Source organism: Numenius arquata, chromosome 5, assembly GCF_964106895.1.
Source record: "Numenius arquata chromosome 5, bNumArq3.hap1.1, whole genome shotgun sequence".
NCBI lineage: Eukaryota > Metazoa > Chordata > Aves > Charadriiformes > Scolopacidae > Numenius > Numenius arquata.
In genome coordinates this window covers 22146350-22164441 of record NC_133580.1, presented here as the reverse complement: position 1 = coordinate 22164441, position 18092 = coordinate 22146350, and the positions used below count along the sequence as shown (strand labels likewise).

Below are 18092 nucleotides of genomic sequence, written 5' to 3'. Positions count from 1 at the left end.
CAAGATAAAGGCAGTTTAATAAAGCAAAAGCAAGGCCACGCACGGAAGCAAAGGAAAACTAAAGCTTTATTCCCCATTTCCCATCTGCAGGTGATGTCCAGCCGCTTCCCGGGAAGCAGGGCTTCAGTAGGCACAGCAGTTGCTCCAGAAGACAAACATCGTAATAACAAATATCCCCTTCCTCCTCCTTTCTCTTAGCTTTTATTGCCGAGCAGACATTGTATGGCATGGAATGTCCCTTTGGCCAGTTTGGGTGGCTCTGTCCCCCTGGCTCTGTCCCCTCCCAAGACCTTGCCCACCCCCAGCCTACAGGGTGAGGGGGGTAAGCACTGGAGAAAGAGCCTTGATGCTGCGGGAGCCCTGCTCAGCGGGAGCCACACCACCACCACGTCAGCAGCACCTTTCCAGCTACCAACACGCAGCACAGTGTTGTGAAGGCTGCTTGGGGGAAAAATAACTCCGTTCTCAGCCACACCCAATATAACGGTTTATTTAAAAAACGAAAAGAAACTTTTAACAAAATCATGCCAAAACAGTGAGGATCTGAAAAGCCAGGGAGCACTGGGGGCATCATAAAGAGAAACGCTCTGCAGGCCCTGACCAACCCAAGGGCTATATGTGCAGACAAGCACCTCCAAGCAGACGGTAAGACCTTGTTCCATTTCTCTCATCCAAACAGCGATCCTGCTTTGTATGCAGATGAGGTTGTGAATTAGAAACCTGAATCTCTTGTGCATCCCCGCAAGGTGCCCAGGGCTCCCACGGTGCTAAGCTCTTAAGGAGTTCCATTTGAGAGCAACCGTGGCTGCAGCTGCAACTTGGAGGAAGCCACCTGCTTAACTGCAAGGTGAAGACTATGTTGTAGCACAAGGTGTGTGTGACCTGCTGCGTTTCTTCTTACCCAGAATCCTGCAGAGCTGTCCATTTTTTTCCCCTTGTTGCCCTGTAACAGCACAGAACACCCTCTCTAGCCCAGAAGGAAGGGGGAATGAATACATGTATATCCACAGTCTAAGGAGGGGCACCTTTTGCTGGAACTCGGATCTCACTCCCTACCCCAATCCAAAACGCAAGAACAGAGCTAGCTCTGGAAGGATGGAGCCTGCTAGGAGCCACGATGCAATTAATAGATCGCAGGCTGATGATTCGCCTTCTGCATCTGAATGATCTTGCCAAAGCCACCTCTTCCCACATCGTAGTCTGTCCGGTACTCATCTCGCACCTGGAACACAGCAGTAACACAAATATTAGTACCCTGCACTGCCTGTCTCCTGCTAGACCTTCAGAATCATCCCCTCCTTGCTCAGTTGGCAGGGAACTTAAGTTCAGGTTAGACACACTCTGATTCGTTTGAAATCTCATCAAATAATCCAGCAAAAAGGTGGTAATTGCGGTGAAAATGACAAACGAGGATACATCTGATGGCTGAGGTCTTTTTAGACAAGAAGCAAAGAAGACCCCCAAGTATTTTCATTCAGCTTTGCAGTCCAGCTGTCTGAACTGCCAGGACTGGCCTTCAGAACATTTTCTCCTCTCCACCCTGGAGATCTGCAAAGGAACCTCACCTTTGCACCGAGGCAAACTGCGGCGTTATGAGACTGGCCTACCAGCCACGCTATCCCCCTCCATTCAAATTCTGCATCATTTTAAGAGTACTAACTTGGATTACAGAACGTTCTGCTTGCATTGCAGGAAGTTTGTGGAGTCCTAGGCAGAAATGGCCTTCGATTCCATTTCCAGCTTTTAACACCAGGCATCAGTTACCAAAACAACTTGGAAATGGCTAAAGTTCATTATCAGATCTTGACAGTCTACACATTTTTCTGCATGAGACAAAACTAGCAAAACAGTACAGAATCTTAGGGGGATCAAATTCAAGGAATGAACCGGTAGTGCCTTTACCTGTCCTCCAGTCTTTCCTCTTCCGTACTGTCGTCCCTCCTTAAACCCTGCATCCCAGTCAGTTCGAATGATGCGGTCGTCTAGCCGTGTGCCATTGATAAATCGCATTGCGTGTTCAGCATCTGCTCTTGTGTAGTACCTGAAGCATACTATAAGGAAAACTAAGTGTGCTATTTTGTTGGGTACAGGGAAAACAAAAGAGAGAGCTATTGTATTTGAGAAGCAGAAAAACCCTGCCTTCCAGCCTTTTGTACTTTTCCTGCTCTCTCTATGGGATCAAAAACTGCACTTATATAAATCCAAGCTAAAACCAGCTCCCACTCAGAAAGGACTCTGAATTTTAATGTTAGTACCTGCACAGACAAGAAGTAGCTTTGGATCACTTATTTCACAAGCAGACGAAACAAACATGTTAAAGCCTTGCTAAGAGCAAGAAATCTGAAATATGCCTTTTTATACTGCGTGAAACTTGACTGAATTTGAATGAAAGGAGAGCTTTGCTAAGACAGTTCATGGTACAACTTGGACAAGCGTGTACTCTGTGCTTGGGAATACCGCTATGGCTTATTCAGGTGTAAAGGTACGGTGAGAAAGTGACCATGCAAGAGCTCAGACAGACAATTTAAACAGTTCATAGATTCATAGATTGGTCCAGGCTGGAAGAGACCTCCAAAGGTCATCTAGTCCGACCTCCCCGCAGTCAGTAGGGACACCTCCAACTAGACGAGGTTGCCCAGGGCCTCGTCAAGCTTCACCTTGAATATCTCAAGGGAACGGGCCTCAACCACCTCCCTGGGCAACCTGTTCCAGTGTTCCACCACCCTCATGGTAAAGAACTTTTTCCTAATATCCAATCTAAATCTCCCCTTCTCCAACTTAAAACCATTGCCCCTTGTCCTGTCACTGCTGGCCTTTGTAAACAGACTCTCCCCAGCCTTCCTGTAGGCCCCCCTCAGGTACTGGAAGGCTGCTATTAGGTCTCCCCGGAGCCTCCTCTTCTCCAGGCTGAACAACCCCAGCTCCCTCAGCCTGTCCTCGTGGCAGAGGTGTTCCAACCCCCTGACCATTTTAGTGGCCCTCCTCTGGACCCGCTCCATCAGGTCCCTAAAAACCGTTACAGAAAGTAACAAATTAAAGGAGCTCTCTGCCACCTCCAGAAAGTACAGCAGCGGTAGCACTTTTCACCTACGGCACCGCTGTACAGTCTGTCTCCCGGTTCAGGTGGTGGTGGTGATGGTGAAGTAGCAAGGTTGGAAGGGGAGCAGCTGGTAGAAAGCACTCGACCGTCACCCCCTTCTCAGGTTTTCCACAGCAGTACAGCTAAGCTCGCTGTGCACAGAGGAACTACAGGTGGCAACCGCACACGCGAGGCTGGCAGCAGCAGGGAGCCAGAAAAGATACTCGACGAAGCAGAAGCCGCAAGGGGTTTTCTTGATCTTGTCCAGGCCCATGACAATCCTCTTGACGTCTCCGCACTTGGAGAAGAGCTCCTGGATCTGCTCCTCGGTGGTGTAGAAGGACAGGTTGCCCACATACAGCGTAGAGGAGATTTTCAGGGATTTCTCCTGCAGCTGCCTGCTACCCTGCGGGCAGAGGGGAACGCGCAGCGGGGTGAGCTCGCCTGCCGCCCTGCTCCCGCCGGCAGGCCCCGGCGGGCCCCTCCCGCCGGCTCCGAGACGCGCTGCCCTCCCCGCACGGCCTTGCCCCGGCGACTGCCCTCCCGCCCTTCCTCCCCTCAGGCGCTGCCCCTGCCCCTGCCCCTGTCCGCCCCGGCTGGGCCCCGCCACCCCCAGCCCCGTCCGCACCCGGAAGTGCTGGTCGCGATACTGGCTGATCTCGCAGTAGGAGTCGCTGTTGAGGCCGCTCAGGGTGGTGTGGAGCAGCCCCGACATCTCGCCCGCCGCCGGCCGGGCCGCGACCCCACCACCCTTGCAGAACCGCCGCGGCGCCCACCCGACGGCAGCCTGAGGAGACGATCCGCCGCGCCGCCCGATTGGCCCCGGCGCCTGTCGCTCGGCGCGGGGAGGCGGGCCGGTAGCGCCGAATAGCCAATTGGCGCGCGGAGCCTCTGGGGAGCGCCGGGCCCGGTATGCTCCGCGGCGCCGCGCGTGCGCGGGGGCACTCTTCTCCGCCCCGCCGCTCTCGTCAGAAGCGGGCGGCGCTGAGGGGCAGCTCGGGGCATGGCGGCAGCGCGACTAGAGGCGGTGGAGGGTACGGCACGGCCTGGGGTCCCCTCCCGGCGAGTTCCCAGCAGCCGCCGCCTGTCGGTGGGCCGCGTCTGACGCCTCCCTCTCGTCCTGTCCCACAGGGCTGGTGCGGGAGCTGCTGAGGGAGGAGGCGCCGTCCCGCATCGCCGCCCTCACCGAGGAGCTCTTCCAGGCGGCGGGGAGCATCTCCGCCGAGGGCGGGAACCCGGCCGGGGGGTCCTCCGCCGGATCCCTCGGGGAGACGGGGGGTCCCGGCGCCCCACAGCGCCCGGCTCCCCTCGCCCAGGTTGGTGGCCGCGGGCCCTGCGGCTCTGCCGGCGGCCTCCCGCCTCTGCCGTCAGTATAACTGGAATGCGGGCAAACCCGTTTGTTTTACTCATCTTTTAACCCAGTAGCGTGAAAGTCCAAAAATAAAGAGGAAAACGTTACATTTAAAAAGTCAATGCAAAATGCTGATCCGAAGCATGAAAGCGTGCATCTTAATGGGGAAAGTTGCTGGTATCTCAGTAATGCTAAGGCTTTTATTATTTCAATTTTCTAGTAGTATCCAATTGTGATTTCAAACGAAAAGGCAAGCGTAGAGCACTGTTCCCTTGGGAGTTGGGTGCTGGGCCAGAGGAGAGGTCCTTCTCATTCCTAAGGTGGAGTCCGATAACCGTAGCAGATACTTGAGGAATAAGAAGACAAGTGAGATTGTCATTTTAACTGCCTGGTAAACCCAGGACATAGAGAGTGGGAAGTGAATTAGGTTGGTTGTAAAGTTTTTTAATTTCAGGTTTTTTTCCCTTCTGTGTATTTCTTTTAGAGAAGTACTTACAAAGTAGTAAATGTTGATTTTAAAAGGCCTTTTTGAAAAAGAAGTCTGGTGAGTAAATTATTTTTTTTTTTTTATTCCATGAATCTGGACTAAAACCAAGACCAGCTGAGGTGTTGTCCAGCTTTTTCCACCAAAATTATGTTTTGGAGAGAGATTTTAACTCGTAGTGATTTTCGTCTAAGGAAGACTGATTTTGAAAGTCCTAAGCTTGTGACAAGTGGCAAGATAGGTTGGCACGTGTCTCAGCAGAAAGTATGCTTAGTGCAGTCCGTAAAGAAATTACAGGAGCATAAAACTGATATTCTTCAGTTCTTCCTGAATTGGTTGGGCTAAATTATTTTTGAAGAAAGGAGAAATCCTTAATTTGTAATCTTATCGCTTCAATAAAAGGGGCCATAAAGTGTCTCCTGGTTAGGCAAGAGCATATTCATAGCCAAGATCCGCTGTGGAAACTAGGATCTGAAGTGATGGAAAGGGCAGCCCTTCAAGGTGCGTTGATGAAGGAGCTTATTCATTTTATGTAGGGCTCCATCATCTTTTTAACAAAAGTATATAGTTGGTAGCCTTTGTTCTTTGTTTGCTAATACCAGAAGTTTCCTGATACAGGTAATTTAAATAATTAAATTACTTAATTTTCTTTTTGATAGGCAAAAGGGGTGAGGCCTTATCATAGTTAAGTTTTTAAACCTGGTATAATTGTTACAGCGCTTTTCCAATTCCTTCAAATTTTTCAACTTCTATTTAAAATGTAGATAATGTATTCTGACAGCTGGCAGTGAATCAGTTGTATTTTGGACATGGTGATGTGCTATTGCACAAATTCTGTATCTGTGAATGTTTGTGAGAAAACTTCATCCCAGATAGACAGGGTAAGTGAGGTCGGGTTTGGCTAAGTTTGGAAAAGGACTTGGTAGAAACATAAGTTAGGGCATTGCAGTAATATGGCAGATTAATGGGATTTGTTTAAGAACGTATATGAATGTTTCTAAAGTCCATCACTTACAGAATTTGCTGTTATGCATAATTTTGAATTGGAGCACTGATGGATGATGTGACGTACATGTGCTATTGGTCATATGATTAATTAGTTCGTTTTAGTTTCAGTTCTTGCCAGCCTGGGAGTTACACTCATGTTCTTTCTTGCCGTGCTTCATCTTAGAAGTGCTCTCATGTTTTCAGAAGATGTGAAACAGTCTTTTATAAGACTGACTATATCTTACGAACTATACTTTATGAAAAGAATATACGCTTCCCATCAGCTGCTTGTAATTCTTCCGAGATGATGGATCTATAGAAAGAATGATCCGTACTTGTAGCTGAAGGAATGCTATGCCATCCATTCAGCATGCCTGTTCTCAGGTCACTGTCCCAAGTCTCCCCATGGGATCGTGTCACAGTTTCATGGAAAACTCACACCTTTGACTCCAGCGTCAAAGGAAGTTGTGCAAACGTGTGGACAGGTCATTACTGTGATGCACATGGAAGATGGTTCCTTTTCTGGTAGTAAATTTCAATGTGACCCAAATCCAGGATAAAATTCAACCTAATGGAATTCTCCTACTCAGGTTGAAGAGAGCGCAGTAAGCCTGTGGAACTGGACTGTGACCAAACACACAGGTTCTGTTGTCAATGATGAGCAAAGAGCTAAACGTACGTATGTCTTCTATACCTTCCTAAATGTCTTTTGTGTGCTGTAGAGGAAAAACTGTCTGCTGACAGACATATACGTAGCGCTGTAGATTCGGTTGGATCTTTGCAGCTAAGGTGTGGACAGAGGAGAATGCACAGCTGTAGAGCTGGGCTTGTCTGAATGGGTCAGGAAGGAACATCCTGGTGTAATAGTGGTCTTGTGACACAGGGTCCGTGTGGGCATTCTTATCGCTTCCCCTTTCCCAGCCAGAGTGTCAGGAAAGAGGTGATGACACCAAAGGAAGCTGTAATTTGCCTTCTAATGGGATGGTTTCAATTTAAAAATGTATGAAAATAACATAGATGTAAATTTTATACTGTTGGTCGCTCAATTTATGTAAAGCGAGATTGTTTCTTTAATGTAACAATCTTATCAGTGTTTACATACAGAAGAACTCAAAATCCTCCTTTTAGTTCTCTGCTTTAGCCAGGTATACAGCTGGTGGGTTTGCTTGGAGCCAGGAGAAGGGCTGGGAGAAAGCAGGAGCGAGCTTTTGGTCTTTTCCCTCAATCTGTTCTTTGTGTGGTTGTGCAGGATTGCAATATCTGGCGTACATTTTTGTCTTGAGGGATTATAGTCAAAATTATGTATAATCTGCATCATATAAATTACGGCAGGTAAAGGGAAAAGGGTAAGTTTGCACAAAATAAGTGGTAATTGTAGAGCATAATGTTCTCAGATCTTGTATCACAGCTGAAGGGCCAGGGAGAGGCTATTTTAAATACATTAAGTGGTGTCTTTTCCATCCCTGATGTACAAGGAAGGCCTGAAAATATTTTTGCTTTTTACTTTGAAAATGTAAAGATTATTAAACTTCATTTCCCTATTTTGCTGAAGGCTATTTTGAAGCTCTCAAGACATGTTACTGAAAGCACCTACAATGTAATTAAGTCTTTGAATACCGTGTATTTAACTTAAACTCTCTCTAAAGTGTTTAATAGGTATTTTGATGAGAGTATCTTTTTTTTTTTTTTTTACTGCCTAAAAAGCAGTTTTAAGCAGCTTGGCTGAAGTTCAGGCTGCTTTGACTCCTGAAGCTTTCAAATTTTTCTCTCTTGTAATTTAAGATGGCAAGCAATCTTTCAGATATGTCAGGACCTGACTTTCTAAAAACAAAACCAAAAAAAAAAAAAAAAAGAGAAAAGGGAACTTATGAATGTCTGCGCTGTTTTCTTGCAGTACGGTTTGTTGCCTGCAGACTGGTGTGCCTTTGTGAGGGCAGTGATCCTCCGGAGGGAACTATTCGAAGACAGATTTTGGTAAGGCTGGTGGTGGCTGAGCAGTGAGATACAGCTGATCACCACAGAAACCTTCAAACCCTCTTAGGGTTGCTTTGGGAAAGGAGTGGGTTATACCTCTAGTTCTGAGGAACAGACACGCTGCAGGAGGACCTGTATTGTCACAGGGATACCTTGCTCAGCCAGTGCAGGAAGGAATTTCTGGACAGTGTGGTTAACAGCACATCTTTGTCATATGGTAAAGTGTTCTATGAGCAGCATATTTATTTATTTCAGTATCTTATCATATGGTGTAGTAGGGCACCGTTAAGTCTTATGCTGCATCTAAGTGTTAAGGACTTCATTCAGATGTGAGAGGCGCATGTCAGAAATTGAAGACCTGAAATATGACATACCCCTCTCCTACATTAGACACGTGCATCAGCGAGGCAAGATCTAACATCGCCTTTCTTGAAAGTGACTGTATTTTCACAAAGCGCTTATGATTTTCTCCTTCAGATGTCTATGAAAACTGGGAAAGGATGGATAGATATTGGAAAAGCTGATCTTGCTGATGGATTTCTAGAGATTGCCATGAATGTAAGTCCTTTCTCCAGTTTTAATTTCTTACAAAGACACCTAATTTGTAAGTTCCATGGGTGATGCCTATGCTTTGTTTTCCAGAGTATAGAAAAACTGTATGCGAAGCTACTTAAGGGGAGCGATGGTGAAGCAGATATTCACGTGCACAAAGCTGATGTGGAGAAGAATCTCTTCAAAGTACTCTCTTATCAGGCTGAATCAGTATGTGTTCTTCCCAGTTCTCCTTATAAGTCATGTGGGGTATAAAGGGAAACTCTGACCCAGTTATTACATGTATGAATGCTTGCCGTTGAAGACTTGTTGAGGGATACGTTTCCTTCTCTTAGATGTGAGATAGCAGATCTTGTGTTTGCATTCAGTGTTGCAATCATTTAATGATTTTTAATTTGCCTAATTTATCACAGTAATTTCTGCTGTGGTGTTTATATCTTCTAGTTCAGATTTGTTACTTTATGATTTGGCTAGCGTGGCTGTTTCGAATACAAACAGCCACCTTTCTGAGTCATGAATGTGTCGGTTCCAAAGGTGTCCTGCGCTTGACTGAAGAAGCGGGATGGGGCTGGTGTAGAGCCTGGGTCCCCAAACTGCATTCGTATAATGTACACAGCAAGACTAGTCACCTTGGAACCCTCATGGTACTGTGCTAGTATTTGCAGCTAGGCTGACTGAACGTGTGGGAAGGTAGTAGCCATCATGGCTACAGAGAGCCAAGGTTTGTGTCATAGAATCAGAATCATCTAGGTTGGAAAAGACCCTTGGGATCATCGAGTCCAACCATCTACCCTACTCTACAAAGTTCTCCCCTACACCATATCCCCCAACACCATATCTAAGCGACTCTTAAACTTATCCAAGGATGGTGACTCAACCACCTCCCTGGGCAGCCTATTCCAGTGTCTGATCACTCTTACTGTGAAGAGTTTCTTCCTAATGTTCAGTCTAAACCTACCCTGTTGCAGCTTGAATCCATTCCCTCTTGTTCTATTGCTATTTGCTTGTGAGAAGAGACCAGCACCAACCTCTCTACAGTGTCCTTTCAAGTAGTTGTAGAGAGTGATGAGGTCACCCCTCAGTCTCCTCTGCCTCAAACTAAACAGTCCCAGCTCCCTCAATCGTTCTTCGTATGATTTATTCTCCAGGCCCTTCCCCAGCTTCGTTGCCCTCCTCTGCACCCGCTCCAGCACCTCGGTATCTCTCTTGTATTGAGGTACCCAAAACCGGACACAATACTCCAGGTGTGGCCTCACCAGTGCTGAGTACAGGGGGACAATCACCTCCCTACTTCTGCTGGTCACACTATTTCTAATACAAGCCAGGATGCCATCTTGGCCACCTGGGCACACTGCTGGCTCATATTCAGCCGCTTGTCAATTAGAACCCCCAGGTCCTTTTCCGCCAGGCAGCTCCAGCCACACTTCCCCCAGCCTGTAGCGATACATGGGGTTGTTGTGGCCCAGGTGCAGGACCTGGCACTTGGTCTTGTTGAAGCTCATACCATTAATGTTGGCCCATGGATCCAACCTAAGTCTCTCTGTAGAGCCTCCCATGTCCTCATGTGTCCAACAAGTAAATATTATAAGCCATGTGTGCAAAGTCTTCTGTAACTTAAAACTTTCATGACTCTGCAAGCTCATGAACATCCTCAAAGCTATCAATGTTATATGCCATCAGAGATCTTTCTATGCATGAATACCCTCTCTTCCGTGACCTCTTGCATGCTGCTTTCCACATATAAAGGCTTTAAACAGTGGGAGAATCAGTATGAAATTACAAGATCTAGAAGTATTGAGTTCCATGGCATTTGATATTTTCTTTAAAGTCTCAACCCCTGGCATCATACAGTGAGGTAAGAATCATGGTGATAATTATAAAAAAAAAAAAGGCCGGTGCAATATTAGAGAAGTTTTAAAAAGTGCTAAAGGTTTTCTAGGGGATCAGCAACACAAATTACAGTAATTCAAAGTATGTAATTTAGAAATTCAAAGTTTTGTGAGCCATTGTTGTACTTGACTGAAGTTTCTGAGTATTTTATCAGTGCTATAGAGTATTACAGACATAGAATCGCCTGGGTTGGAAGGGACCTTTAAGATCATCTAGTCCAACCATCAACCTAACTCTGATAAAAAAACCATCACTACACCATGTCTCTAAACACTATGTCAACCCGGCTTTTAAATGCCTCCAGGGATGGTGCCTCAACCCCTTCCCTGGGCAGCCCATTCCAACACTTAATAATCCCTTTCAGTGTAAAAATTGTTCCCAATATCCAATCTGAACCTCCCCTGAAGCAACTTGAGGCCATTTCCTCTCATCCCATTGCCTGTTCCTTGGGAGAAGAAAGCGACCCCCCCCGGCTACACCCTCCTTTCAGGGAGTTGTAGAGAGCGAGAAGGTCTCCCCTCAGCCTCCTTTTCTCCAGGCTGAACACCCCCAGCTCCCTCAGCTGCTTCTCATAAGACTTATTCTCCAGAAATATGAGAAAATGTAGATGCCTGCACTTGTTGATAACACCACTGACCTCAGTATCTTGAAGGGCAGTAGTGTCTCCAAAATTCTCAAAAGGTTCCCTAAACACGCCAAAGCAGTGGCTGAAATTTTTCATTTTATCATGGAAACAAAAGATGACCTTAAATTACTGCAGAGGTGGTTTAAGATTTGCTGAACTGTTGTATCATCTGAATGAACTTGTCCCATGCATCTGACCTTTTCACACTACCTAAGGACTGCAGCGCTTTTCTGAGTGTCTTTATCATCTGGCAATGTATAGAAATACGCAGAATTATTGTAGCACTATAAGGACAGATATCTAATCCCAAACCTAGCTTTACTGAATGTGAAAAACCCAAGTCCTATTTTAGAGAATCTGTCTTTTCATGAATTTGAAAGACAAGTTGCTCACTGACGGTTTGTTGGCATGCTCCTACTGCTTGCTTAGGCAGTTGCTCAAGGGGATTTTCAGAAAGCGGTGATGTGTGTGCAGCGCTGCAAAGAGATGTTGATGAAATTACCAAAAGAGGTAAGTGAAATCATCCTTTCTTTATCATTCCAAACTTTGAAAATCTGCTTTCCTCTCATGTTAAAGAATGACATACGCCATATAAAATTTTGAAAAGTACTCTCGTCTGGGTATCTCTTCTGTGGTTGGTTCCTTCTTTGAGATTTTCTTACTAAAAATTTTGCATTAAACAGCAGGTATTTTTCTTCCGAATTAATTTTTTTCTTGTTTCTCATGGTTTATCATTTGAAATAGAGTGATAAACCCTTCCTAAAGAATGAGAGAAGATAAATCACCAAGCAAGGCAAAAAGATTTCTCAATTGAATGTACCACCTACTCTTCTACAGAACCAGCTGCGTTTTACATCTTGATCTTGTATTTTGCTTCTTCACTTGTACCCATGGCAAGTTTTGCCTGGAGACAGATGGTACGAGAGAAGAGCTGTGGTTTTTGTAGTTCTTGTGTCAGAGAACAATGTGCAGAGAAAACTAGCATATACAGACCAGTTCTTTGTTTACAAAGATAAAAGTTCAACATGTTTATATCAGAATATCCTTCCCCATATCTAATTTCATTTACTTTAATGTTTTCCCAATATTTAGGAAACGTTTTGTTGCTGTCTCTGTGGTACAGATAATAAAATTCAAAGGGAGTAGATGAGAATTCTGAAAGGGAAATATTGTTGGAATTTGATTGGGTGAAATGTGGTTGGAATTTCATTGGCTTTTTAACCAATTAAACTCCAGCCAATTTTGAATTGACTTTTTGTGATCTGCTGGCCTTGTTCAGTGCATCTGAGTGCACTGTGGCAGCCAGCTGCAGGGGTCTAGCTTTGATTTGAGTCACAAAAGCAGAGCTTCTCCCTGTGAATTGTTGAAAATGCTCACTGGGATCTTTGCATTACTGTTACTCATTTCATTTTAAATTAATTTCATGCTTTCTGCTTAAACTTCTCCATTAAATAATATTAAACTTCTCATGATGAACACTCTTCACAAACCAGGAGCACTGATGCAAGCAAGGAAAAGGTTTCTGATCATGAGAGATACAATTTACTCCTGGTTTAAAGAGCGGTGTTTAAACAGTGAGAAAAAAGGAAAGAGCTAGTGATTGCTGAGTGACTGCAAAACTTTTGGACCAGTAGGTAGCCATCAGTCCTTAACTCTTCTGGGCTCCAGTCGTACCGGCGAGCACTGGCAGAGTATCAGAGGAGGTTGTTGTGTTGTATTGCACGGTACCACAGAGCAGCTGGAGAGGATTTGCAGGCTGTGGGTCTCCAGTGGTCTGTGAACCATAACTGGGAACCCTTGCCCTACAGGGTGAAATGCCAAGAATTGTTCCAAACACATGTTGTTCAGAGAGGTGCCAGGTTTATGGGGATATTGAGTGTTACACTTGACACCTGGAACGCAGTCATTCACTGAAATAGTGTTTTAATTATCCTTTGAAACAATTCTTTCCCAAGTATGCAAGTAAGTGAACGGGGTATGCCACAGGACGCCTACAGCACTATGCTAAACACTTTGGATGAAACCCTCTCAATACAGTAAATACTGTTCTGTACTCAATACTGTTCTGCCTCGTGTGGTTCAAGAATCCTGGTGTTTTGTGTGTTCTGGGCTGGCTAATGATGCTTCACTTCTCCACACAATTACAATTCCATTTTAGTTATGTTCAGTATCTCCTTGTATAAAATCAGAAGTGATAACAGTGGATATCTCTTTAAAGTAAAATGCATTTTAAAGAACCTGAGACTGCAGTGCCATAGGTCTAATGATGTTTCTACAAGAACATTGTAGAAGCAGGAGTCTTTTTTTGCAGACCTGTTACCTGTCAATCCTCTGTTACAATTTTGGAGTAGAAACCTATGAATGGAAGAGGTATGAACAGAGCTCCTTCTGGCTCAGGTAATGTGCAAAGAGAAAATAAAATCCTGCCTTTGAGATGTAAAAATATGTGTGATGGTGAGGGGGGAGCAAGAGAAAGTAGGGGTTTAATTAAAAATGTGAGACTACAAGATTCTTTTCATGGTTCTTGTCAATACACTCCCTAACAGAATCACAGAATATTTTTGGTTGGATGGGACCTTTGAGATCATCGAGTCCAACCAACACAAAAAAGAAAAAAAAACCCACCAAAACCAAACCAAACCAAAACAAACCCCCAAAAATCCCAGAACACCAGACACCAAAACCAAACCAAAACGAACACCCACAACCACACACCACCCCACCCACAAACAGACACAACCCAACAATCTAGAGCATGCCCTGAAGTGCCATGTCTACACGTTTCTTAAATACCTCCAGGGATGGCGACTCCACCACCTCCCTGGGCAGGCTGTTCCAGTGCCTGACCACCCTCTCAGTAAAGTAATTCTTCCTAATATCTAATCTAAACCTCCCCTGCCCCAACTTCAGACCATTTCCTCTGCTCCTGTCATTATTCCCTTGGGAGAAGAGGCCAACACCCACCTCTCTACACCCTCCTTTCAGGCAGTTGTAGAGGGCAATGAGGTCTCCCCTCAGCCTCCTCTTCTCCAAACTAAACATGCCCAGTTCCCTCAGCCTCTCCTCGTGTGACTTGTTCTCCAGACCCCTCACCAGCTTGGTGGCTCTCCTCTGGACACGCTCCAGCAGCTCAATGTCCTTCCTGTAGTGAGGGGCCCAGAACTGAACACAGCCCTCGAGGTGAGGCCTCACCAGTGCCGAGTACGGAACGCTTCTTCCAAAGAGATTACTGTTACGAAGAGGCTGTTCCCAGTTCTTGTGCCATTCATAAATGATCATGAAGGGATTTGAAAACTTTGGAAAAGGGTAGACGGATTCCTTTGACCATTTTTAAATGGATTTGTTTTAAACAGTATTTCTCATAAAGGAGGTGCTTCATTGAGAGCAAGATACTGACTGATGAAAGACACAGACATCAAAGTAAAAAAGGAATAGATAGAGGTGGTTTGGGTAGGATCCAAATAAGTGTTGTGGTACTACTAAAGAAGAAAACATGCAGGCTATCAGGAAGAATATCTTTGTGCCAAGGTCACAGCCTCGGCTTAGAAAATTTGTTTTAATTTCTTCTTTTTCTTTTAAATAGTCAGAAGAAAATGAACGGCAACATACCAAATTAAAGATAGTTGTGGTCACATATGTTATCAAAGAGGATTTGTAGAAATGATAAGGATTAATTGCAGATAGTGCTTTGCAGATAATTTTATGTTTTATTCTTGGGTAAAATTAAATACTGAGTCCTGATGACAAAATTTGAGGAGGAAATAAACCTTGGCAAAGTGCAAATAATTGTCTGGAGAAAGAGATATAGCTTCATCTAGTGGGTTAAGATTTCCCTGTACTGAGAACATATTAGATTAGGGAACAAATGCCCAGTTACTGTTTTTCTTTCCAACAGTTCTTCATTCACAGCATTTGCAACCAAATCTGGTTTTGTGGAATTACTACTGCGTTTTTTCCTAGGTGGCCCTTTGTGTTGTCATTTAACTTTTAGAAGAAAAGAATGGGGAACTCCCAGTTTCTGTTTTCTGTCTCTGATATTGATTTGCTGTGATCTTGAGTCATGTATAACTTTTGTGTATGACTTCATTATATGTCAGGTGGGAATGAGAACACTTGCTTCTTCAAAACCCCTGTGGTTAAAACTGATAAAGTGCACTGAAATGTGTGAATAGAAGATGTTACAGAAGGTGGTGCAACATCTTAAAGAAAGTGATTGAGTACGATTTTTAATGTGAGGATTTAGAAAAAACCAAAATTTTCTGTTCTCTGGCAAGGGTGAATACTGAGAATAGTTTGTGTGATTTATGTGGTTTCTAACTGGTTAGAAGTGGGAAGGGATAGGAATGTTGCACGTATCAGAAGACTGATTGAATTTATCCTGGTCATCCCATTTAATTCTAACTTTCACTTATTATTGATAGCCAGAGTTACGACATCGGGAAGATGGACATGAAGTATTCTGTTGGCAAAGAAATGCAGGTAAGACACAGAGAAATTGCTGTTTACAAATAGGAGGATTTTGTTAATCTGATTCCACTGTATCATCTGCCTCTGCTCTGCCAAACCTGACCGTGATTCTTTGGCCTCCTCTTTAGTACTATCTGCTATGGAGTTTGGCAAAGTTGCAAGTTTAGTCACTACGCGTGTCAGTCTGAGAGTTCAGTCACTGATGGATGCCCTTACATCACTGTTCAATCTAGTATTTCACAGAAATTAAATTGCAGAAAGTAAGGCTGAAGTAGGCCCTGAAAAGCCATCTCTTCTTACCTTCACCCTCTTCTCTCAGGGCAACATCTGTGTCATCTCTGATAGATGTTTGTCTGTCTCATTGATAAGCCTATTGCTCTTTTTACTACCCACAGTGGGAATGGAGAAGGTGTTAATCTCCTCCTCTTTATATGAATTATTTGTGTATTTGAAGGCCATTATCATGTATGTCTTTGTGTCGTGGTGTTTTTTTTTTTCTCTCACTGAAGTTTGTACTTCCTGTTTCTTTGGTTTCTTCTTTCGTTCTTTTTTTTCCAGATCTCTGATTTTCCTTGCTACCCTTCTGTTCTCCTCTGAACTCTAGTTGATTCATGTCCTGCGTGAATTGCAGTGCTGAAGACCAGATACGCTTCAGAACTGAGCAATCACTTTATATGTCTGATACTGCTAAAGGAGAAGCCGCTGCCCAAGCACTCACACCCCATTCCTGGTGTTACACACACACACACACACACATGCTCCTGGGTGCGCTTCCTCCTTCTTCAGGCTCGACCCTCGGTTTCCCACAGCAGAGTCTCAGGTGTCGCATTTTATGAAACAATTGATTTAATTGAAAGGTACAGCAGCAGAGTTGTCCTGGACTGGTGGTTCCAAAGAGAGGATTCCCAGACTTGGGAAAACCACTGCCAAACCATCAGTGCGATATCAACATCTTTCCCATCCTAAGAGACTAACCCCAACTCTGTACCAGCTGCTAGGAAAATTACTGAGAAAAATAATTGTCATGGCCTAAAGGGTTCAGCAAATCTAGCTACTCGTGCTAAGTAAAGCTAAGCAAACAGCACAAATCACACCATATTATAATCCGAAGTAATTTATTCTAATTAAGACTTATTTATGCTAAACAACTACTATCCCTCAGTGATACCAGGCGGGCATTCTTTTGACTCCAAGAGCTTTCATTACCTTTAGATCTTTTGTATTCTTTTGTATCCATACGTATGCTCGTGTCTGGCTGGATTGGTTTTTTTCTGCTCTTCAGATGGTATTTAAACTTCCAGTTTGTTTTTCTTTCCAGGCTAAAGTGCTGCGCTTGTTAGCTACAGCCTATTTCGAGTGGGATTGCAATCTCTATCTTGACAAGGCGTTGAAAGCCATAAGCTTGGCAAATCAGGTAGTAGTGCGTTATTGTATTTACGGTGTGTGACAGTTGAAACTCAAGCATTTATTAACCTAACAATATGGACACATGATCACTGATGTGTTCACCAGACAGAGGTGTGTTTGCCTTGCTTTGGTTTTCATACTCATAGGTATGTTTTGTTTAGAGAGAAGCCCTTCTTTGCGTGTAGATGAAGAGCTGTCTTGCTGCCTCATATCTATTAATAGTGACGTCCTTTGATAATGATATGACTAAAATTTCTCTGGCAAGTGTTCATGAAAACTGTACAAACAGAATAAACTACAGTGTGGTCCACTTGAGATTTATAGCAGCTGGGGTTTTACGCACCAGACCTTCTGTCTTGCATTGGGTTATAATGGATAACAATTTAGGGCCACAAAAATGATCAGAGGGCTGGAGTTCCTCCCCTATGAGGACAGGCTGAGAGAGTTGGGGTTGTTCAGCCTGGAGAAGAGGAGGCTCCGGGGAGACCTTATAATGGCCTTCCAGTACCTGAAGGGGCCTACAGGAGAGATGGGGAGGGACTCTTGATCAGGGAGTGTAGCCATAGGACAAGGGGTAATGGTTTTAAATTGAAAGAGGGGAGATTTAGATTAGACACTAGAAAAAAATTCTTTCCTGTGAGGGTGGTAAGACCCTGGCCCAGGTTGCCCAGAGAAGCTGTGGCTGCCCCATCCCTGGAGGGGTTTAAGACCAGGTTGGATGGGGCTTGGAGCAACTAGTCTGGTGGGAGGTGTCCCTGCCCAGGGCAGTGGGAGACTCTGGATGGTCTTTAGGTCCCTTCCAACCCAAACCATTCTGTGATTCTATGTCTGTACTATGTTTTGAGTCCTCATCTCATTATCTGTACAAGTATTTGAGCAAGTGCCAGAGTTCAGTTTTGAATGCTGTGTAGCCATGCTACATCAGTCTTATTTCAAACAATTAAGCTATTGCACTTTACTAACATTACTGTATTTCTCCTGGAACCTGAAAAATGAGCTGTATAAACATACCAGCTACCCTGAAAAAGTTCATGTATCTCTAAGCAGTCACTACAGTGAGGTCCCTTGCACTTGTACAAATTCCTCTTCCCCCATAAAGATTTGAATTGATTTTGTGCCTCTATCTTTTCAGGTTAGTTAGAGTAACTTCAGTTTGAAAAAATTACATTGGTTGACCATTTTAAAATTTCCATTATCTGTTCACACAAAACACGTTTTAAGTATAGAGTCCTGCTTTAAATGGAAGCTTAGATTCAGTTTTCTACATGCTATTAAA

The 18092-nt window shown here is 44.4% G+C and overlaps 2 protein-coding genes across 3 annotated transcripts in view; one reads left to right on the top strand and one right to left on the bottom strand.

The window, feature by feature from the left end:
- LOC141464618 (nuclear cap-binding protein subunit 2) lies at window positions 1-3886 on the bottom strand. 2 transcript variants are annotated; one of them, XM_074147634.1, is made up of 4 exons: window positions 3708-3886; window positions 3304-3485; window positions 1903-2041; window positions 1-1222 (listed from the first exon to the last, which is right to left on the bottom strand). In XM_074147634.1, the coding sequence occupies exons 1-4, from the start codon at window positions 3792-3794 to the stop codon at window positions 1124-1126; spliced, it is 507 nt and encodes a 168-aa protein (XP_074003735.1). In that variant the 5' UTR covers window positions 3795-3886; the 3' UTR covers window positions 1-1123. The 2 variants fall into 2 exon arrangements, with proteins under 2 accessions (XP_074003735.1, XP_074003736.1); XM_074147635.1 differs by having other exon boundaries at window positions 1903-2024; window positions 3446-3485; window positions 3708-3794.
- Window positions 3887-4082: 196 nt separating this feature from the next.
- The window catches only part of TEX11 (testis expressed 11), a 37382-nt gene continuing 23372 nt past the window's right edge, over window positions 4083-18092 (top strand). The window contains exons 1-10 of the mRNA XM_074147719.1: window positions 4083-4113; window positions 4211-4395; window positions 6492-6576; window positions 7796-7875; window positions 8353-8433; window positions 8518-8637; window positions 11372-11452; window positions 13254-13339; window positions 15364-15421; window positions 16728-16823. Of these exons, the coding sequence (XP_074003820.1) occupies window positions 4083-4113; window positions 4211-4395; window positions 6492-6576; window positions 7796-7875; window positions 8353-8433; window positions 8518-8637; window positions 11372-11452; window positions 13254-13339; window positions 15364-15421; window positions 16728-16823 (903 nt within the window). The remainder of the gene's footprint in view (window positions 4114-4210; window positions 4396-6491; window positions 6577-7795; window positions 7876-8352; window positions 8434-8517; window positions 8638-11371; window positions 11453-13253; window positions 13340-15363; window positions 15422-16727; window positions 16824-18092) is intronic.

Coding starts and splice junctions, on each gene's coding strand:
- LOC141464618 (XM_074147634.1), bottom strand. CDS start 3,794: ATGTCGGGGCTGCTCCACACCACCCTGAGCGGCCTCAACAGCGACTCC. Junction 3,486..3,707: donor ATCGCGACCAGCACTTCCGG/GTGCGGACGGGG, acceptor CTCTGCCCGCAG/GGTAGCAGGCAGCTGCAGGA. Junction 1,223..1,902: donor GAGGAAAGACTGGAGGACAG/GTAAAGGCACTA, acceptor GCTGTGTTCCAG/GTGCGAGATGAGTACCGGAC.